General features: G+C 46.1%; 1 protein-coding gene across 1 annotated transcript in view; it reads left to right on the forward strand.

Annotated features, from left to right (window-relative positions):
• Nucleotides 1-9,958: 9,958 nt before the first annotated feature.
• Nucleotides 9,959-22,836, forward strand: part of PAPPA (pappalysin 1) — a 210,725-nt gene continuing 197,847 nt past the window's right edge. The window contains exon 1 of the mRNA XM_068155635.1: nucleotides 9,959-10,543. Within this exon, the coding sequence (XP_068011736.1) occupies nucleotides 10,147-10,543 (397 nt within the window). The 5' untranslated portion in view covers nucleotides 9,959-10,146. The remainder of the gene's footprint in view (nucleotides 10,544-22,836) is intronic.

The raw sequence follows: 22,836 nt of genomic DNA on the forward strand, positions 1-22,836 counted from the left end.
AATGTTGTGAACTGTGGAATTTAGGGAGATTTGTATTGCACTATAGAAATGTCCTTTGGAGAATTAATTTTGAAGCCTGTAGGTTTAAATGTTGTCTTAAAATAGCGTTGGATTTATACAGGGCTTTGTGCTTCTGTGCCTATTTAGTTTTGGAGGATGTTTTAATGTATTATTTGGGTTTTCATTTGATGCATTTTTTCTTTTTCCCCCATTCTTATTTTTTTTTTTGAGAGCATTGGTGGCACAGGAATAAAAGGAGGCTATTTTTGGCCGCAGGATAAATTTTGATATTTCAATTCCGGGTTTTGCCTCCTGAGGAATTTTCTATTTTCTTGAGATTCTTAACCAGGTCATTCACTTAGTCACCGGTTTAATTACCTACCTGAGCAGGTATCTGAGCTGCCATTTCAACAGTCCAGTCCACTGAGCAGCTCCTTTTCTGTGCACAGATGTACTCGTGCAATAGCGAGCAGGTTGAAAACAAGGATACGTGAAATATCCTCCAGTACAAACAAGGTTATGGTTTTCTCAGATCCACTTCTCTGCAGCTTTTATAGCTGTCCACATGATGTTTTCTGTTTTTCTCTGCTAGTGGGCAAACAGGGTTTGACACTCGATAGTGAGCTGGACAGCATCAGAGAGCTCTGCTATGTCTCACTGGAGAAGCGGGTATCACCTCCGAGAGCAAAGGGAGGTTCTGAAAATCCTGTTAAATGCATTAACAATGAACTGAGGATAAAGTCAAAACCCTGCTTAGACATTTCGATTGAGAGTTGCCATACAACTCCAGCCAGTGGTGGGTCTTGGCTGAAAATGTATTTGTGCATTAAGGCAGCTCGAGATGGATTTCACCAGTTTAAATGCAGCTTTAGTGCAGACAAAAGCAATAGGGGGTGGCGGGGAAAGCACAGGCTGCCACCACCCTCACATATGGCAGTTGTTTCCTCCAAGCTTTGCTGTCTTGTATTTATTTCATGCAGTGACATATCAGAAAGCCACTGATGCTGAATTCTTAACAGCCTTCCCCCTCCCCCCCCATCCCTCCCCTTGCCAACCTGCAGCTTTTAGTGAGGGCTGGCCTCCAATCTAGTTGTGTTTTGTTGTTGGTTTTCTTCTTCCTTCTGCTTCTCATCTGTCTGGTTTATATTTCCACTCTTTCTGTTCCTTCCTTCTCCCTTTTGTTTTGTCTTGTTTTGTTGTTTTGGGTTTTTTTTTTACTGTATTTGAGGAATCTCAGTTACACTGAGAAGCCTGGGAGGTATGAGTGGAATGTTTTAATTTAATACATCCTTGCCTGAATGTTCTTTTGACAAATCAATTAATATCTCTGGAGTCTAGGGAGAGAGCACTGGGGGGCACAGGAAGATGAAGCAATTGGGGTGCAAGGCTAGTGTGAGAATGATGAAGGTGTCAGGAAGGGAGGACTCTGGAGTGCTTCCTTCAAGTGCAAGGGGATGGTAGATAAAGTTATGAGATTATGAGAGGTTTTGAATTCTGAAGCTAAGGACATGGCAGAATGGATGAGATAGATCTGCCAGGCAGGCAGGTGATCACCTCATGGGGCAATGCCAGGTCACAGAATCACAGAATAATAGGGCTTGGAGAGACCTCTGAAGATCATCTAGTCCAACCTCCCTGCTAAATTAAATATGCCTAAATCAGGTTGCCCAAGATTGCAACATCCAGGTGGGTTTGGAATCTCTCCAGAGGAGACTCCACAACCTCTCTGGGCAGCTTGCTCCAGGGCTCCAGCACCCTCACAGCAAAGTTTTTCCCTTAAGGTGAAGTGAAATCTCCTGTGTTCTAGTTTGCACCAATTACCCCTTGTCCTGTCACTGGACACCACTGAGAAGAGCCCAGCCCCATCCTCATGACCTCCACCCTTTTGATTTTCATATACATAGAGAAGATCCCTTAGCAGGTCCTGCTTGCCTTGCTCTGAGCCTCAGGTTTCAGATGCAATGTGTAGTTTGGTTCAGATGCTGGGCACATTGTGTTGGGGCTGATAGGCTTCTGTGTGAGCTTGGGGCAAAAGTTAGCCCTTGGCTGCTGATTTGCAGGGTGATCTCAAAGACCAGGTCTGGATGAGGACCAGATGCCCGTGAAGGCTTGGGAGTGTTCAAGTCCAGAATTTGACTTGGGCCCTGTGTGCTGTGAAGACAGGACAAACTGCTCCATTCAGATCTGCTGCTGAAGGCTGTCGGCCTGGCTGGGAGGGTTCCCTACTTGGCTCCACACCGTGTGTGCATGGGACTCTGCAGCTGTGTTTTTCAAATGCCATTCAAATGAAAGCAGAAAGGGGAAATCCCGTTTCTCTGGGAATAGCTCTCAAATGCAGAGAGAAGCTTTTCCTCTGAATTCTGTCTTTTGGCTTTCTTGCTGCAGAATGACACACAGTTGTCTTTCTCTTGATCAATTTGTTTATCATTTGCTTGATTTTCTTCTTCCATAGCAAGCCACAGCAGGTTTCTCTTGCTAATCCTGTTAGTACTGGCATTGGAGCAGAAATTTGGAAAAACACTTGGGTATGTTAAACTTTCTCATAGATGATGCCTGTGAATACCACAACATGGCCTCTCATGTCTGAATTTTCTAGATTATTCCTAAGCCCTGTATTTCCATCTGTCTGTCTGAGCCCTGCTCCTTGTCTCTCCCTCTTATGTGCTAGCCCCAGACTTTACTTCTGGTTTTCAGAGCAGCTTATGTGGCTCTTCTGAGGTAGTACCACAATGTGCTGACTACCCTTTTGGGGAGCTGAGAGAGCAGCAAGGAGAGCCCTCTTCCATCCATCCATCCATCCATCCATCCATCCATCCATCCATCCATCCATCCATCCATCCATCCATCTCACCCACCTCCTGAACCCACATCTCCTCAGCAGCTAGTGCCATCCTGCCCGAGAGAGCCCACCCTGCTACTTCTGCTGTGATCCTCCTCTGGGACAGCTGATAATGACCTCTCTCTCTAATGTTTTAAAAGTGATGTATGGCTAGAGGAAAATGTCAGAGCAGAGCACTGGAAGACTGATGACTTCCCATGTATCTTCTGAACAGGTACCCAGCTTAGCAGAGGCCCCATATGCCTTCCCAAGGCAGTCCTCTCCCTGCGGCCATGCTATTTATCTTGTGGGGAAAACATTAGTAGGTCTAAGAGCATAGTTTAGGCTCCAGAGCTCAGCCAGTCCTTGACCTCTTGGCTGCAACTTGCCAATGGGGCAGTGACTAATTAGGGGCAACTGCAGTGGTGTGGTTTGGGCTGTGGATACATGGCTCTTTGGGTGGAACCTATCTGCTAATGTGGTGTTTGTTTACAAAGGCTGGGACCCCAGTGTCGTAAGAGAGCCCCTGTCCTCTCCGAGTTGTTTGACTCTCTGGTGCTGTCCAGTAAGTTCAGTGAAACAGTATTTTCTCCTCCCCCCATCACCATCCCAATTTGGTCTTGGCTGATTTGGGAGCCTAAGTATTGCTGTGCATCCCAGAAATGGATTTGAGGCGGTGCCAGCAGATGTCAGAGTGGGCTTGTGGGTCCTGTCATGGACAGCACTCTCTTGAGGTACAGACTGCAGTCAGGCAGCCCCAGCAAATTGAGAATGCCCAGAGGTGAATGAAGCAATGGCAAACGACTGTGTGGTGCTCCTGCAGGTCATAAACCAACCACCAGTGTTTGAATATCATTAGGAGAGGCAAATCACAAGGGCTGTTTTTCCCTTCCTGGCCAGCTGACTGGGGGTCAGCTGTCCTGGTCCTCTTTCCTTCCCAACCAGATGTAATTCACTTCACCCAGCATTTGACCTAACCCCAGAAATACTTTTGGGTGAGATGGTTTGGGAACCCCATAATGCATAATGCAAGTACTTTGGAAAACCAAGGTGTCTCCTCCTGCATTCTCGTGGGGTGTACCTCCTGTTCTGTCAGCATTTGATAGTTCCTTCTCTTGGCCCCTCATTGGGCAAGAAGGGCAGAAGGGATAAAAATTATGTTCTGTCATTCTGGGTTTCAGCATCCTGGTGTCATCTGAGTATATGAAATCTCTGGGCAAACAGACATTTAAAAGGGGCAGAGGTCTCTGAGCAGTACTTTTGCTGCTTGAGCAACTCCAGGAGGGTCTGGGGTGGGTGCTGGGAGATCACTTCTGCCACAGGCACACAGGGATGGCCTTCAACCACTCCGATGATATGGGGCTGGCTGGGCATGGTGCTGTGGGCACTTGCTGAGACCCAGGAGATCCTTCCTCCTCTCAGTATCCTTTGCTTTAGGCTGTGATTTTGCTGCCCCCATCAGTCTGCAGTTTAGGAACCTGCCTCCTGTGCCTGTGTGGTGCTCTCCCAGAGAGCAGGGACATGACCCTGCAGAAGTGAGAGGCAATGGGCCTGGCCCCGAAGTGTCCTCATGGGACCCACTGGGGCTGTTCAAAGAAGCCTTGTGTATCCTCATGTGTGCATCTTGAGTCACAGGGATGTGGCCTTGAAGTGGTGACTGGGCACCACATAGGTGAGGTCAGTAGTTGTTCTTCCTTTCATGCCTGAATGAGGATTTCATCTGAGCAGCCCATCCTGAACAGCCAGAACTGCAGTAGACAGCCCAAATTAAATGGGACTGGGTGAATTAATCAGCATTGACATGGCTCAATTGAAGAGAAGTAATGTGCTCCATCTCTTACATCATCTACTGTGTCTTCTTGCTCTCACCATAGTGTTGCAGGATAGAGATCATTGCCCCACCTCCAAGAATATTTCAAGAATGTGGTGAAAAAAATACAAAGAATATGCAACTTTTCTGGAAATATGATATTTCATGAGGGAAATTCAAAGGATAAAGTAACCAAAGTCCAGGGGAACAGACATCTGTGTTGTTAGGAAATACAGCTCTCTGCAGGGCAGAGCAGAGTGCTGTGCCAGTTCTAAGGAAGAATTTATAGCCACTGATTGCAAGTTACCTTATAAAATTACTGGTACCTTCATAAAGTCATCAGTTACATGTTTAGTCTTGATTGTCATTTATTGTACTCCTTAATTGTTCAGTAAACTTTGCTGGATTAAATGGTGTGTCTCAAATTGACACAGAGCTGCTTTCTTGATGTGAATTAACAGAGTGGGTACTTTACCTGGGGGACCAGTAGTAGAAGAATCTCCTGTCCAGTGGTAAAGGTAACACAGTGCTGGTGTGGTGAGTTCTGCTCAAGCTAGCGTAGCTGCATGGAATGAGGAGCATGCAGACAATGGTTATAAAGAACCCTCACAATTATGAGGGCTGTTAGGAGTGTGACAGTAAAGCAGCACGTGGATTTTTAATTGCTCATCCTTTTTAAAAGAGGAAGGACAGACAGAGAAAACATTTTAAAGCTATCAAATTTACCCTGCGTCCAATTTAGTTCTTCTGCTAAATCTTTTCCAAGACAGAATGCTTGACAGTTTTTTAGTGTTGCTCTTTCAGTTATTAGCATTTCTGTATTTTCTTGGGCTCACGAGGAGCTGTGGCCACGTTCCACCTTACACAACCCATATCACCGTTGTGAAACCAAGTGAGTGGCTCGTTCTGTCTCTAAAGAAGTGCTGGACTTTATGGGCTTCACAACCCGGATGCCCAAATCCCTTTCTCTTTGAAGCTATTCTCAGCTCTTTGGGTTTCATTCCTGGCTATTCTGTGGAGGCAGCGTGATTCCTATCATACCATTGTTGATTGCATAAAATATTCCCTGAATCCAACACGTTGCATTAAAATCTGGTGTCTGGGCTCTGTCTGATTCTGAGCAGAGTAGCTGTTGGATTGTGTTTCAGCCATCCCCAACCCAAGCCAAGTTTGGAGAGACTTGATTGGGATATCGGTGAGGGGTAAAAACCATGCAAAGCTCTGCTGTGATTGATGGAGTTGTGCACAGCGAAGACAAATATGTACAAATACTTGCCCAAAATAGTAGGGCCTCGATTCAGCTGTAACTGGCAGACTTCTCAGCTTGACTTTCAAGAAACATTGCTTTTAATTGACCTTCATGTGAGTAACTTGAAGAGCCAGGCACTGCTTTTCACAAAGAGAGTTTCAAGCGGCGGAGTTTCCCATCCCATGTAAAATTAGCAATTTTTCTATACCAGGAGCGGCTAAACCTGACCCCCAGGGAGCCAAAAATAATGCTGTGTGACTTCCGTGCCTAATTAACACAGAACAAATGTGAAAATGTGTACATTACAGTAAATTGTGTGCTAATTGGCCTTGGAGAAGTACTAAAAATGAGGGAGAAATGGGCATATAATTTCAAACATATTTGAGAGGGTTTGCAGCCTGCTTACAAATAGGAGGGACAAGGGGGGGGGGGGGGGGGGGGGAAGGTCCAAATTTGACAAACCCATTATTTGTTATGATTTATTCACTCAGCTCTGGGCTTGAACCTAGGAGTTATTGGCAGCTTGAGCTAAGATTCCTGCTGAGTATTTCTACTTATAATGACTGCATACAGCATGTAGCTCAATGCATTTTTTTTGGCATAATATCATAAATATCTATTTTAATTCCTGTCTCTGTATGTAGGGTTTGGTGTGAAAGCACCTCTAGATGCAGGACAATATCCTGCTCCCTCCACATAGGAGGATATTCCACTGGAGTTCAACAGGAGGATTATTCTCCTTGCGTAGAAACCCCTCTGCCAGAAGGCTTGCACATCACTTAAGTACTGGCTTAAGCAGGGAATAAGTGTCCATCTGTGCAGGGTAGAATTTCATCTGTTGTGAGGGAAGTTCTATCTGACCCCTACACTTAAGGAATCTCAGGTTTACTCACCATTCCTACAAACATATCTCTTCTGTAGTCTTTATTGCTCATAGGAGTTTATGCATCACTTTCCTTGCTGTATCTTAGACATAAAACTGATTGAACTTGTAGTTCATGCACCAGAGGTAAGTTCCATCTTCTTCTACTTACTTCTGAGCTTCAGGCCTTCCCTTTGTAGCAAAACAACTCCAGAACAAGGGGACACAGTCTCAAGCTGCGCCAGGGGAGGTTTAGACTCGAGGTGAGGAGAAAGTTCTTCACCGAGCGAGTCGTTCATCATTGGAATGTGCTGCCCAGGGAGGTGGTGGAGTCACCGTCCCTGGAGGTGTTCAAGAGGAGATTGGATGTGGCACTTGGTGCCGTGGTCTAGTCATGGGGTCTGTGTTTATAGGTTGGACTCGATGATCCTCGAGGTCTCTTCCAACCTTAGTTATACTGTGATACTGTGAATTAGTTACTGAAGTCATAGTCTGATGCACTGAAGTGTTGCCTTTTGGTCACACTGAGACCCTTTTCTTTTGCCAGCAATATTGTAAGAGATAGAAGGTCAAATATGTTCAAAATGAAATGGTGCAGTGCCATCAAACTGAAATGTTTCAGTCATTCTCTGTGATGATGTCGGCCAAATCATGATGTCTCTCAGAAACATTGCTATTTCACCCAATTAGCTTTCTCCACTGGAAAAACTGGAACCCACGTTACTGAAGCTAAAGAGCCTGCTCTTCCAGATGCAACATGGGCACAGCTCCTGAGCAGCTCAGGGGACTTGTTGAGTAGAGAAAGCAGTGTCCCCCCTAGCAGGATGCTTCCTGGTTTGTGGGTGAAGAGATTCATGTTACATGTTTGTATCATTTGATTTGTCCTTGACAGGTTAAATTAGGATAGTCAAGTGCAGTACCTGGCTCTGATCTGATTGTTTCTTCTGAGCAGGCATGTACACAGAACTGTCTTTTTTGCCTCTCTCTGACTTCTTTGGGGTGTGTATGGGTATTTGGACTGTCGTATAGTTTGTTTCCTAGCTAACAATTTCCTCTTGATTGTTGAGAGGCTTAATGGCTCTGAAGTCTTCTGTTAAAAATTGTGTAGGTGTCATCAGGATTTTGTGCCTTTCCTGTAAGCAAGCCTTGTGGAGGGAAGCTCTGTATGGTTAGAGGAGCTGGTTGCTTGGAGTTGTTGATGACTTCTGGTGGAACTTTGTGGTTATGTCCAACATCTCTGACATGCCAACTGTACATTCTTGAGCATTTGCAAATTAGTGAGACACTGAAAACGCCTCTCTTGGAAGCTTTGCAAGCATGCAACAACTCCTTCTCATTGAAAAACTTCCTTTCATTAATTTTATGGGGTATGCTTTAAGCGTCAGCAGCGATAACAACCTCACACTAGCAGGGCAATCTGTGAAAGCACCAAGATCCTGGTCCCAGGAAACTCTCCTGTGTGATTGCTGTTAGAGGTTTAGAGGAAAGTAAGGTATGACTGTCATTAAGGTGGAGATAGGAGACAGGAAAGGGAGAGGGTTTGTGGATGATTTTGGTGTGATTTAGCTTAATTCTACTGGACTTGTTCTGAGTGGAATAATGGCCCATAGACTCAGAGTGTGCTACTGCTAAGTCATTTCTCCTTATGAAGTACCTAGAAAAATCCTTTTTGTTGCCATCAGGGGGAGCTTTTGAGATCTTTCAAGAGTGAAAAAAAAAAATATTAAAAAAAGAGAGAGAGAGAGAGAAAGAAGAAACGTCCCAGCTCAGAAACAGAGATCTCCAACCCAGCAAGCAGCCAGAATCTTACCTGTGGCTACAACTATGCCAAGGAAACCAGGGGAGCTGAATTCCTTAGGCTGAAAAATTAGCAATATGGAGAGAGGATTTTTTTACTCAATCCACAAACAACATTAATATTATTTCTTTAATTATTATTATAAAAAACCCCAAAACATAAACCCAAAAATCAAAACCAAAACAAAACCAACAACAGGAGTCTCTGGAGCATTCCACAGCCAAATCCTGTTCTGTTCCTACAGCTTCTGGAAAGCAAATGCTCTTCAAAAAGCTTCTCTCCTTGTAGCTCCTGATGATTCGATGGGGACCTTTGATGCAACATTTGGATTAGCTGCACACAACTGCACTGAGGGGGACCACAAAAGGGGAGCCTGGCTGATTGCATAACTTTGACAGAATAATAATAGGAAAAGAAAGAATTAGGAAAAGAGAGAGAGAGTGAGAAAGAGAGAAAGAAAGAAAGCAATTAAAAGGGGGGGAAAAAAAATAATCTGAGACTCAAGTTTCAAGACTCTTTATGTGCTGCAGAGGAGCATAAGGTTTACCAGCAAAGTGCAACGGGGAGTCTGAGAGGAGAAATAGCTTTCTCTTTTGGCAAGAGAGGAAGAAAAAAAAAAAAGAAAAAGAAAAAAAAAGGAATGTGTGTTTTGGACTGAACTGTGAAAGAAACCTGGGGAGACTGCAGAAAGGGGGGGTGCAAGATGTTTGTCACATTGATCCATTCATCTTGATTGTCTTCTTTAAAAAAAAAATAAAGAAGAGAGGGAGGGGAAGTGATAGGGGGAAAGAGGAAGAGAGGAAAAGAAGAGGGAAAATAGAAAACAGCAAAAGTGTTTGAACCTCTGGAGCTATCTGCTCCTTCAGGCTGATTGATTAGTCATGATCCCTGCAGTTTTAATGGGAATCATTCAATTGGGAAGGTGGAGCACCCTAGAGTAGATTAGCATATTCTTGTTTACTCATCTTCTGAGGGGCTTTTTCTCTTTTCTTTCATTTTGTAGAGAAGAAGGGAGGGGGGGGGGGGGAGGTTGGGGGGAAGGAGGGGGTTGTGGCTTATGTTATAAAGGAGGCCAAAAAAATAAATAGATTAGAGCATCTTTTGGGGGGAGGGAAATCAGTGGGTCTGAGTCTTGGAGAAAGCTGTGGGGGGTTGTTTTGGTTTTTTGTTTTGTTTTTGAGTGTGTATGTGAGAGTGTGTGTGTGTGCTTTTTTTTAAGAAGAAAAAAAAAAAAATAAAGGGAAGAAAATCCAGCAGAGAAAAGAAGAGAGAGAGGAATTCCAGCTGTGGAAGGAATAGAGAAGAAGAAGACAGATAGAGGAGGAAGAACAGAGAAATACATTTCAACCAAGAAGGAGTTTTGATTGATTTCAATTTCTATTTGTTTTAAGAGAGAGGGGGGGGTGGGGGGGAGAGGGAAAAAAAAAATCTATAAGCAGGAAAAAGAAAGAAAGAAAAAGAAAAAAAGACAAGAAAAAGCAACTGAGAAGGGTTATAAAAAGAGCAAATACCAAGAAGGGTGAACAAGAGAAGAAAGTCAAGGCAAGGAGGAGCCCAAAGCTGGCAGATCGGGAGGATTTGCAGGGGAGAAGGGGGGGGAAGATTGGAAATGCAGCTCTGGAGTTTGCTGCTGCCTCTCGCGCTGCTCCGCACAGCCCTGGCCAGCGGAGCCGAATGTGGGATGGACGAACGCTCCCGCCGGGCGCGGAGGGAGGCCCGGCCCGGCCGCCCGCTCCCCCGCGCTGCCCCGGGCACCTGTGCCACCCGCCTGGCCCGCGGCCGGCGCTCCACGCCCGGGCTGGAGCCGGGGCATGGCCCCCGCGGGAGGCGGCAGCGGGAGGTGCCGGCCGGCCAGGAGTCCCTGAGCCCGAGCAGCGCGCTCTACTTCACGGGAGACGGCGACCAGCTGCGGCTGAAAGCAGAGATCGAGCTGCCCCGAGATGCCTTCACTCTGCAAGTGTGGCTGAACGCCGAGGGAGGACAGAGATCGCCCGCTGTCATTGCAGGTGGGTAGCTGGCGTGCCTGGGGCTGCAGCATCCCTTCCACCTCCGTGGAGCCGGCGGAGCAGCCAGCTGCAGCCGTGCGTGTGTGCAGCCGAGGTGTGTGTACAGCCGGCTGAGAAGTGTATGTAACGGAGGTGTGCGTACACCCAGCTGAGAGAGGTGTGTGTGACGGAGGTGTGTGTACACTAAGCTGAGACGTGTGTACACCGAGGGGTGTGTGTGTGTAACGGAGATGTCAGTACACCAAAGGTGTGCTCGTGTGTACACCAAGGTGTGTGTACACCAAGGTGTGTGTACACAGAGCTCTGCGTGTGTGTAACAGAGGTGTGTGTACACCAAGGTGTGTGTACACTTGAGCCGCGAGAGGTGTGTGTAGTTGAGGTGTGCGTCTGCGTACACCAAGCTGTGCGTGTGTGTAGCAGAGGTGTGTGTACACCAAGGTGTGTGGACACTGAGGAGTGTGTACAGCGAGCTGTGCGTGTGCGCCTCGCAGCATCCATCCGCCCGGCAGCGCCTGTGGGAGCACCCTGGGCTGCCTCTCTTCTGCGTGCACCGGGTGAAACACCGGGGCTCGGCAAACTGGCTGGAAGTGTGTGCTGGCAGGAAAAGTTATGTAAACTTTTGCATAGGCAAATGGCAGCACCCTGGGTAGTTTCTTTCTTCCTGCGTGCACGGATTAAGAAGCAGATAGGAGAGAGAACTCTTACGGTGGGTTTTTAACTCCTTTTCAGGTTGGGAAAGTGTAAACAGAGCGTTTGAATGTGGCTTGTCTGGGTGTGTGTGCAAAGCGACGTGTGTGCCTAGTGTGTGGCTGCAGAGAAACGCACAGCTCAGGTCCCTCTACGATTTCCTGAGTTTTGTCAGCTCTTCAGTGTACGTCGCCGTAACCTTTTTAGATGCAATGCTAGCCTGTGGTTTCCAAAAAGCTATAAAAGAACTTTTGGCTATTGTGAGAGCTCAGATGAATCAAATGAGTTTATAAAGTTCCCAACCTCTCGGCACTCAGTGAGGGCTGGGACCGGCACTGCAGCCAGAGGATGTCTTGAGTATTTTTGTCTTCCCCTTAGAAATGGCAAGTGTAACACACATGATTGTAAGGTCAAATAGCCCTATAAAATCATTTAGCACTCAAAGCAGCTACCAGGCTGAGCTGTCTGAGCTGAACAATAACGAGGAATATTGCACTTTTTCTGATTTAAATTTTATGAGCCCATCATGAATTTGGGTCCTTTTCTCCGCGCTCGCTCCCACTCCCCCTCCCTCCCTCCCTCCCGCCACCTCCCGCCCTCTCCCCGCTTTAGTGATAAAGTGCAGCAAAGTTGTCGTGAAATCGGATACTTTTCGGAGGGTTACAAACCCTTATAAATGTTGCCACATCCATCTTCGCTCTGAAGGAAGTCATGGAAAATGGAAATGCCCTTAAAAAAAAATAGAAAAAAGAAAAAAAAAGAAAGAAAGAAAAAAGAAAAAGAAAGAAAAAAAAAAAAGAAAGAAAACAAGTCAGAAAGAGAAATGGGTATTGGGAGGTGGGGGGAGGAAGACATGTTTTACAGTTCTTTTGGCAAGGAGATTCCCTGAAAGTACAAAGTTTCCATGTCCTAGGATGCCTTAAAGAGACAGGGAGGATTTCCCCTTTCCCTTTGACTGGAGTCACTTCCTAACAGGAGGCAGCAGATGCTTGTGCCGGTGGCACGGCAGCTGCTCTGGTCAGCCCAGCTCGGTACCGCGGCTGCTCCGGTCAGCCCAGCTCCCTCTCCCTCTGCCACCCTCCCTTCCGTGACCTTTCCTGTCCAGGCTGCCCCATCCCTGACCCATGCGACTGTCCTCTTGCAAGAAAGTTTCTGGGTCCTCAGGAAAACAGAACCAAAGATGAACTTAGCAGTGCATTTCCTTAACTTTCCCCAGTCACAGCTGCTCTGCTTGCTTGTAAGGAAGGGAAGTGGGGTGTATGTGGGTGCCAGGGTGGGCAGGAGGTGCTGGGCATGGGCTGATCCCTTTTGCCTTCAGTAGAACAGGCAGATGAATAATTTCATAGGTGAAGCAGATTATTTCTTGCTTTATTTCCCTTGACTTTCTCATAGTCCTCTGGTTCACAGCCTTAACTTAAACCCCCAAGCTCAAAGTGCTTCTCTCCCAAGTTGGGAAAGGCTGAATTTGGGTTTGCACAGCTCTCATCAGTGGCAAAACACTGTCAGTGTATTTTGAAATGTGTTTAACCCAACACCTAAGCCCCCGTGTGTGTCTTTGGTGCAAGTATCTTTAATTTGTACAACAGGGAGCCTAGACAAACACACACAAAGATCATTTGTAGTAAAATACTTTAATTGGATGGGGGAGGTTGGGTTGTTGCCTGTATAAAACACTTGACCCATTTTATGCATGGAAATAACATTCCACTGTGAAAAATGAAAAGAACTGCCCCAGTTTAGCACCACGGAGCTCACAGCTCAGCTTGGGAGGACTTTGTGATTTTTATTTTATTTTTAAGCTCCCCCCTTCCCCCACCCCACACACTCTTGAAGAGGAGCCAGGTTTGGCTCTGTGTGTAAACACCTGGAAGAGGTCCAAGAGGAACTCACTCGGAGTATCCTCTGCACACCACAGCCTCCCAGACCTGCAGCAAGCTTAGGGAGAGATTACGCTTCCCTCAATGAGGAAATCAAGGGTTCTGGCTGCCAAAACTCTTGGCTTTCTCATTTTCACTGTTTTGGGATGTGAGAGACTCAGGAGCCCTGTTCTGCTGTTGAAACTGCATCTGTAGGACCCCACTGAAATCAAGAGCCCTTCTGGGTGTTAGGGGAATCGACACTAGGACAAATTTGCTGCAAATGCCAGAAGTGAGTTTCTTCCCAACTTCCATCCCAGTTGCAAAGTGAGAAACTGTGTGATAGTACACATCAGAGGGAGAGGGCAGGGTTGACTAAGGAAACCTTTTTTCAGAGTCCTCAGTCTACCTTCATCTACTTTCTACCCCCTGCCCTCTGCCTGTATTTACTGTTTCCCTTCCACCTCTCCTTGCTGCCTTGCAAGCCATATAGGATCCACATATGTGCCTATAGGGGAAGCCTGTTGTGTCTGTTAAAAATCTCATGCAGGACCCAAGTTGTTATCAGCTTCTCTGCCTGAGCCCTGATATAACGGAGCTCTTCTGCTAATCCAGGCTACAGGAGTTTCTGTCTGGAGCCAACTCTCCTTACGTCACCCTCTGCTGCAGTATTCAATTTGTTTTCACAAATGGCTAATTTTACAGCGTGGTTAAGTGGGTTCGTCACTGTGCCGGGCCATGCCCCGTCTCTCTTGATAGGCAGTCCTCACTGCCAGGCTCTGCCAATTTTCACGCTGGTTGGCAGTGATGTTATTGCTGCCCTGTTTGACTTCGCTTATATCTGTTCTGGCATTTGTCAAGGAAAGCTGTTGGGGAAGGAGAAGCCTGACCCATTGATCTGTGTTACGCAAAAAAGCTCCAGAGCGTTTTCGGTGCCGGGCTGTGCTCCGCCGGTGTGGCTGCCCAGCGGACGCAGCTCCTGGCTCGGGTGGTTTTGCCTGCCTCCCTCCCTCCCCGGGCCACATAGTTCTTGGACAAACGCTCCTTGGATGTGCGTACCTACCACACAGCACAGTACATCCCTCTTGTAAACACACACATGTGCACATGGTATTAATCATGCGAGCCTGCGCGCTTCCCCTGAGGAGCATTTGAGTGCATCTCCAGTTGTGAAGCAAGGAGTTAAGGTCCAGAGCATGGTCCAGCAAGGTAATCCACATGCCGTGCAAACCCGGGTGCGTCAAAGCACCATCGACCTTGCTTCTGGTGTAATCAAAGACATTTCAGTCCTACTGTGGAAATGCTACGCTGTCCTAAGAGACAGGATCCTCTGAGTCCCTGTCAGTGTGTTTTCTGGTATATGGCTGGGGAGCAGGATAAGCTCATGTTTTCATAGGCATGGGATGTTGACTCTTTACTGGCTGGGAGCTGAGAGGAGTGGGATGAATGATCGGCAGCGGGAGCTGGAGTATGAAGGCATGCCTGCTCTGAAGAGTGAGAGTTATTTGTGTTGTCTTTTGGTTTTTTTTTTTCCCTTCCCTGTTTCATTCTCCTCTGTCTCTATTCCTCTGTCTGCCAACAGAGAGCATGATCCCAACTTAATAAAGCTTCATATGTAAGGGAGTGCCTATGTTTTCCCAACTTCAGTCCTTGATGAGCATAAAACTGCAGCAGAATCCAAAGGGAAAGAAATGCCAAAATCCACACAGTGGAGCTCACTTAAAGCCACAGCTTTTGCATGTAAGAGACTGAGAAACATCTGAGTTGGGGCCCAATAACTGGGCAATTATGGAGAGATGCTATAGACACTTCATAGGTCTGTTGTCTCCACAGGGTTAAGAACATGTGTTTACTTTTTGGGGTTAATTTGTTTCCCTTCTGAAGATTTGGAGTCCTATACTGGTTTAACACCCTTCAGGTAGAATTGGTGAGCTGGATCCTGTCCCCACGGCTGATCCTTGTAGCAGGTGTGCTGGGAACTTGAGGATGTTTTCAACAGAGAGTTTCACTGGTGTTAAAATAACAAGTGGATAGTTAATGCAGCATTTTGCCATCTTCAACAGCCTGTTACCTTTTAATTGCCTGAATTGTCTTGTTTTGGCTCAAATGAAGTACTAGAATGAAGTACTAGAATGAAGGACTATATGATAAGTCAATGCTAAAGCTTGTAGTTAGGTTGTTTATTTAGCAGCTGGCATGTGCCAAGTCCCAGGGTGATAGGCACAATGGGCTGAGAAGAGTAATGGCTAGACCAAAGTGAACAGGAGCTTGAACACCTGTCCAGATATTCCTTCAGGGTGATAAGTGGTGAGAAGGGCCACAAGGATGATCAGAGGGCTGAAGCACCTCTCCTATGAGGACAGACTGAAGGAGTTGGGGCTGTTCAGTCTGCAGAAGAGAAGGCTCTGAGGTGACCTAATTGTGGCCTTCCAGTATCTGAAGGGGGCTACAGGAAGGCTGGGGAAGGACTTCTCAGGATCTCAGGTAGTGACAGGACTAGGGGGAATGGAATGAAGCTGGAGGTGGGGAGATTCAGGCTAGATGTGAGGAGGAGGTTCTTCACCATGAGAGTGGTGAGACCCTGGAATGTGTTGTCCAGGGAGGTGGTCGAGGCCCCGTCCCTGGAGGTGTTTAAGAGCAGGCTGGATAAGGCTCTGTCCAGCCTGATCTAGTGTGGGGGGGGTTGGAACTGGATGATCCGTGTGGTCCCTTCCAACCCTGAATGAAACTATGAAACACACCATTGCTGAAGGCTGCAGATAGCTGTGCAGTTTTGGCTTGCCTGTAGATGGGTTCAGTGCTCAGCCTCCTCATGATTATGGATTTGGAAAGTTTGACTACTGATATATACATCACAGGTCATCATTTACTACATATTTGCATTTGAACAGCACATTTCCTTCAGCATGCAGAAGCTGGGACAAGAGTCAGAAACTGGAAAAGAGAAAGACTTTTTCTTTCCACAAGATTTCCAATTTTAACCAGTCTGGGTCTTTAGACCAGTGACACACTAGAGTCAGAACAGCACAGAAGAAAGTTGGTGGGTTTTTGTTTGTGGGTTTTTGTTTGTTTGGTTTTTTTTAATCACTTACATGTAGACTACTCTAATTAATAGATTGATAATAAAAAGAAAGAGGGAAATTTGACTCTGTAAGTTTAGATTCCTAAATGATGGATGGCCATCTCTGCAAGCATGAAGATGTGTCCCAAGTTGAACTCTCCTCTCCAAGCTTAATTTTGGCCTCTTTCAGTTAGGAAAACTCATGTAAGGCAGAAAGCAAGCTGGGGGGCTGGTGTTTGGAAAGAGAGCAAGAGCAGAGCTGTCCTCAGGGATTCGTGGAGATGTCTGGAGAAGTGCAGAGCAGAGCTGTGGTGGGCAGGCCTCAGTGGCGAGGGTGAGAAGAAGCCCTTGGAGAGCTTTCTCACGCAAAGCCATCACAGCAAGGCAGACCTGGTTGGTGATTCAAATGCCTGAAAGTTATTGCATCAGGTAGAAGCTGCTCTCCAGCTCCCCATGTGACCTCCCCGTGCGACGCCATGGGAGGACTCCAGGTGGCCAAAGGGATCCTGAGGCCATGGCCACACCAAGCAGAGGTGGAGGCGCCCAACACCAGCCTCAGGCACACGTAGCAAAGTGAGGGATGTGCTTAAATCCCAAATCCTAGAGGTCTCACTGCAGCGACTGGGAGGTGTGATGCTGGCTTCCTGGGGACCCTAACCCAAACCCTCTCACGAAGGTAGGTGCCACTCACCTTTCTCATGAAGAATGTGACAGGTCTCTGCTTTCAAAGCCAGCCCAAGAGTTTCTTGTTGCTGTTCCACGAGCTTTGTGTTCTCATTAGCCTTTGCCAAGGGTGGGAGAGATCCTTGGCTGGGTGCATTGAACAACAGAGAGCTGAATGGCTGTCGGGCACCTCCCTGGTCACTGGGGCCTGGATAAATGCAACAGAGCCATGGCAGCTGGGTGGAGCAGGCATTTTTTGGTGGAGAAATGCCTTTTTTGGAGCCTAGGTCTGGCTCCATCAGGATGTAGGTGCCAAATTCTTTAAGTCTGTCATAAAGAGGTGCAGCTGTGACACTGGCCTGAGCAGCTTTAACCCAAAAATACTGCAGGACCAATAGATTCTAGCTGCTCTCAAGACCCACAGGATGAAGCAAGTGCTTTCACTTTGGGTGTTCATTGCTCATGTTTGCCTAAGCCAGAAAAAAAGGAGCCAAAATATAGTGGCTTTTTTCAGAAAGATACATTGAAAAAACAAAAATAAACCCTTCTGTGCCTGGGGTCAGCTGAAATGTTCCCATATAAGAGTTTTGTTTCCAATTTTAGCTGTTGTGTTTTGGTTTTTTTCAGCTTGTCTTTTCTTTTCTCTGATAAAAATTATAGGAGCAGAAGCAGAGAAGGGACCACCTGGGTTGCCAAATTCAGTCCCCTGCAGTGTCAGGGATATAACAGCAGATAATTAGTCCAAACATTCAGCAGAACATCCACTTTGTAGGTTCTGATGTAGCACAGGCCACAGAAAATTTCCCAGTGCTCTACTGTAAACCAAAGATTTTTAGCTCAGGCCAGGAGTCACCACTATAATGTAAGACAGGGCAGATTGACAACATCTTAAGTACCTAAAATCCAAAGCATTGGTTTAGAGAAGTGTTAAGTATGAGAAAGAAAAACATTTGCTGGCAAAATGTAGTAGCTTTCTCAGTTTCAGAAAGTGAAAAACGGATCAGGTGTTTTGACAGTTACAAAACTTCTATTGACATTCTAAGTCAGAATATTTGCCAAAAAATGATCCTTTCCCACAGATAGCCTGTTTTGATTAATTTCCCTTTTTCCTGAGAAAAATATTTTATCAAACATTTCCCACCCTCCTCTGATCTTGGGCCGCATGGCAGTTCCCGCATCCCATCACAGTGAGAATGAATGCGCTCACTTTATTGCAGTTCTCTTCTTCAAGTCCTGCATTCCACATTATTCTGAAACCGGAACGGAACAGAACAGAACAGAACAGAATAGAATAGAATAGAATAGAATAGAATAGAATAGAATAGAATAGAATAGAATAGAATAGAATAGAATAGACCAGGTTGGAAAAGACCTTTGAGATCATCGAGTCCAACCTATCACCCAACACCATCTAATCAACTAAACCATGGCACCAAGTGGCCCATCCAGTCTGTTCCTAAACACCTCCAGTGATGGTGACTCCAACCACCTCCCTGGGCAGCCCATTCCAATGGCTAATCACTCTTTGTATGAAGAACTTCTTCCTGACATCCAGCCTAAACTTCCCCTGGTGCAGCTTGAGACTGTGTCCTCTTGTTCTGCTGCTGGCCGCCCAGGAAAAGAGACCAACCCCCACCTGGCTACAACCTCCCTTCAGGTAGTTGTAGACAGCAATAAGGTCTCCCCTGAGCCTCTTCTTCTGCATGCTAAGCAACCCCAACCCCCTCAGCTTCTCCTCACAGGGCTGTGCTCCAAATACCTCCCCAGCTTTGTTGCCCTTCTCTGGACACGTTCAAGTGTTTCAGTATCCTTCTTAAATTGAGGGGCCCAGAACTGGACACAGTAATGTGTCAGGAAAGTCTTGTTTGGTGAGAACCCTCCACATTTTTCCTTCAGCTCTATCAGCTAGTCTGATGTATTTTTCTTCATTTCACCTCCTCTCCATGTGATCAGTATCTGTGACTCGTTGTATATCAACTATGCAAAATAAGTTGGAATTTTCTATTTCCTGGGTTCTGGCTGTTTGCTTCACACATTGTTCTGGGCACAGATGACTGTGTTGTACTTTTTGTTTGTTTATTTTCCTCAAAATAAGGCTTCTAAAACCGAAGGCGTACCTTTCTTCTGACTTTGTACTTGCATTGCTCCATGGGCATTTCCCTGCCTTGGGGTAGCTGACATCTGGATATGATTCTCAGTTTTATTTCACTTGTCTGTGGAGGAAAAATGCCCATTGCTAATTTCTGCTTGTCCCTGCATTTCTCTTCATTTTCTCTGGTGTGAGCATGCATGCACATACACACAATTTCCAAAGCACCTTTGATTTTTTTTTTTCCCCCAGATCAATAAAGCATTTAAACTGCAATGATCAAGGAAGAGCAGCTTGTTTATTTCTCCACATATTCCAACACAAGTGGCAGATCTTTTAAACTGCTTTGATTTGATGTTAGTGCCTTTTATAAAGTTTACTCTCCCCAAAGCCATCCATGAAGTGAAAGAACTCATCTTGTACGTGCACTCTTCCATGAAGTCCAAGTACAAAGGACATGAGCAGAATTCAAAAAGGCAAATTAAAAGAGAACAAGAGTGAGTAGCTTCTCCCAGAATTTTGCTTTCTGCTAACCTTGTTCCTAGTGACCAGTACAACCAGTACCAAGTGAGGGTGCAGTACGTATGAGAGTTAAAACTGTGACCAAACAAGAATACAAGGCAGATTATCCCTTGTGAGAACAGGGCTGCATTCAGGATGTTAGCTGTATGCAGGCAGCATGGATTTGATCCTAAGCCTGCTCAAGATCATGGAAAATTACCATTGACTGTGACTGACTCTGTTTTGGGCTATGATTTTCAGTGAGCCTTTTGCATCCCTCCTCTACAGGCTTGCACCCATCCATGATCTTTGCTGTAACATCCCTTACTTTGCTGTCCTTTCTTGCTTTGGATACAAGAGAAGACAGATTGCAAGGCCCTAACGTCAGAGAAGTTGGCCAGGGGAAGGAGACATGTTTATTTTAGTTGTTTTTGCTATACTTCAAATCTTACTTTGGCCTCTGCCTCTTTAACCTTTCTCTTCTTTTTATGTTGGAGATTTTTATTGTTGCTTTTGGTTTAGGGTGGGTGGTTTTTTTGTTGTTGTTTTGGTTTTGGGGTTTTTTTCCTTGCTGTTAAAGAGAGCACAAAACACAGTTCTCTGGTTTGCTGAATGATGTAAGTGTGTAACTTGCCTGTGCAATCTCTCCACCCTCTCTTATCACCACCATAGTCTTGGTTCTTTCTCTCCTATCTGGTGTCCTTGATTCCCCTATTTTTCTCTTCCTCCTGCTCCACACGGTTGCTGGCTTCCTCCTCCCCTCAAGTGTGTGCCATGGATAACCCTGTGCTCTCTGTAGCTCTTCATCTTCTTTTGCCACAGGAGGGTGGCAATCTCTCCTTGCTGGCCAAGAGTGGCCACCAGCTTGGTGGCTTCAGCCAACTGGTGCTGACAGTGCTGTGGGAGCAGAGGGTGAGCAGGCTGTGTGTTTGTGCGCTCCATCAGGCATATGCTCATGCATATTTTCCGGGAACTATTGATACTGTTCTGTTTAATATCCATCCTGGCGGTACACAAACAAGAACGAGAGTTTGTTCTCACAAAGAGGGAGTGAGGGTGAAGTGAAACTGAGAAGCAGCTGGAACTGGCCTGTGAGGCAGCATGAGAGATATGATACCAGCTCATGAAAGCAAAAGAATCACTGTATTCAAGAAGACCACTCTGTTGTTTGCTGATCAGCTCCCAGGGGCTGGTGGGCTTTCCTTGAGGCTTCCTTTTGCGTGATACTTAGGGTTCTTGTAGCTCTTATCCTTCCTCCACCCTCCTGTGTTTTTCCACCTTTTCCTTATCTGATTTATTGTCTCTTTATTTCCTTTAAATCACTTTCCCATATGGATTTGTCTCCTCTGACCCATCTTCCCCTCCCTCATCTTGATTCCCAGGAGTCTTCTGTCGTCATGGAATTGGGAGAGGAGCAGTCCTGTTCCTGACACTGAGCATCAGCTGCAGGCTCCTTTTCTCCTTCGTTTTCTTCCTTGCTTATTCTTTGTTGTTAGTGTTGGAAGCATATTCACAAAGATCATCCATTGGATTGAGGAAAGAGATCCTATCACCATTGTTTTGTTTGTTTTATTTAAGACAGGGAAAGAAATGGAAAGTAAAGGCCTTCACTGTTAGCAGTGTGACTTAGTCTTCAGTACAGGGGTTTGTGTCCTGTACTAACATATCCTACTGCTGTTATTTTCGTTCATCACTGCAGTAAGGCTGCGGTTTTGTAGTCCTGATAACTGCTCCAAAACATCCTGCTGATAGTGATGATAAGTTCCTCAGGCATGAGAGAACACTGCCCTTAAAATCAGGGAAACTGAGGAATGGGGGAATGCTCCAATTTGTCCAGCATGTGGTAGTGGCTGGTGACAGAGTCAGAAACACAGCCTGGCAGGTTTGACCTTTTGTTAAACTTCTTCTCAGGCATGATGACTGTTGTTCCTCAGCCTGGGCTGTTCTCCAAGTGGAGTCAACACACCTGAATTCATGTAGGATGTGTTCCTCATAGCTGCTGGTGGTTTTTTTTCTGGGTAGTTACTGTGCTGAGCTAATGGTGGTGATGGAGTCTTCTACCTGATGTCACACTGGGAAGCACAAGGGATGGGTTGAAGGCAGTTGACATTTGTGACACAAGCTCTTTGGAGACAGCAGAAAATCAGATGGCCTGGAGTCTGAACCAGACATGTAGGTGATGCTGGAGTCAGCATGAATTATTTTATTTCTCAAATGGAACAGCATATACAGCCCACAATGGGAGAGGAAAGCAAATATCACCGAGGCCCTGCAGTTCAGAGTACTCTTATTTCAGCTGGAACACTTTGATATTCTTGGTACATCTGCATATTGATTGATAGATTGACTTGCTGAAACAGCTTATAAAATATGTAAGGTGAAACTGCTTGTCTTCCTAGGAAATGCTGGAAATCTCTCTGGATATCTCAGGTTATTGATTAAGGGCAAGAGCAACTCGTTTACATCATAGTTAAATACAGACCAGGTGAGAGGCTGCAGAAGGGGCTTTGCACACAGCATGTTAGTGCCCAAGACTGTTTTGGTGAGGGGTCATCATCTAGTGCATGCCCTCATGGCCAAAGGGCCAACCTTTCTGTCAAGAGGGGCAAAAGGGAGGCTGTGCATCATACAATCCATGTGATTTTGTTCATAATTCAGCAGCACCCATGCTTGTGAAGTCTGAGGTGCTAAGGTTGAACTCTGGAGCTTGCATTGCTACTGCCTTACATTGCATCTGCCTTCTGGGTAAAGAGAGCGTCTTCTCGGAGGACAAAACAGCACATTTCACCAGTGATAATTTAATGGGAATTATTTTCAGCATAAACTGGACAAGAATTGGAAGCCTCCTGTGCCATAGCTCATGAATGGAGATGTTCAGGGAGAGAAGGAGTACTGGGAGAAGAGGCAAATGTTAACTAAATGCATTACGCACACTATTTTGAAATTATTTTGGCAGAGGAAAGGGCGAGCAGCACAAGCCAGATTCTGCTGTTGAACATACCAATGTAAACCCAGGGTAATTCCTTTGGAGAGGAAATCAGGGGGGCTGCTGCAGACCCGCCAATGTGGTGAATCTGGGGCAGACCCAGGGTGCATGCAATGGGGAAAATGAACAACCCAAGAAGTGGATGTCATGGAGAACCACCTCCAACCACCGTCACCGCTGTTGATGGTTTCATTTGGGTGTGTAGTGGTTATGGTGATGCAGTGGGAAACATTTGTACAGTGTGGGGCTGTTTTCACTTTTTGGAGCATTTTCTGCATATACCTATCTTAGTTCCTCCAGACTGTGAAGTTAGGCCATATCCCAGTTTTACAGTGAGCCCTTTGTGTTTCCGGCAACAAACACTTCTGAACTCGACTCTTCAGTCTTGTGGCTCTAAACTTCTTCACCTCCTCCCATACTGTCCCATCTCCAGCAATAATATTCCCTCCT

Source organism: Melanerpes formicivorus, unplaced genomic scaffold, assembly GCF_026170545.1.
Source record: "Melanerpes formicivorus ecotype bairdi unplaced genomic scaffold, bMelFor1.0.p_v2 SCAF_33, whole genome shotgun sequence".
Taxonomy (NCBI): domain Eukaryota; kingdom Metazoa; phylum Chordata; class Aves; order Piciformes; family Picidae; genus Melanerpes; species Melanerpes formicivorus.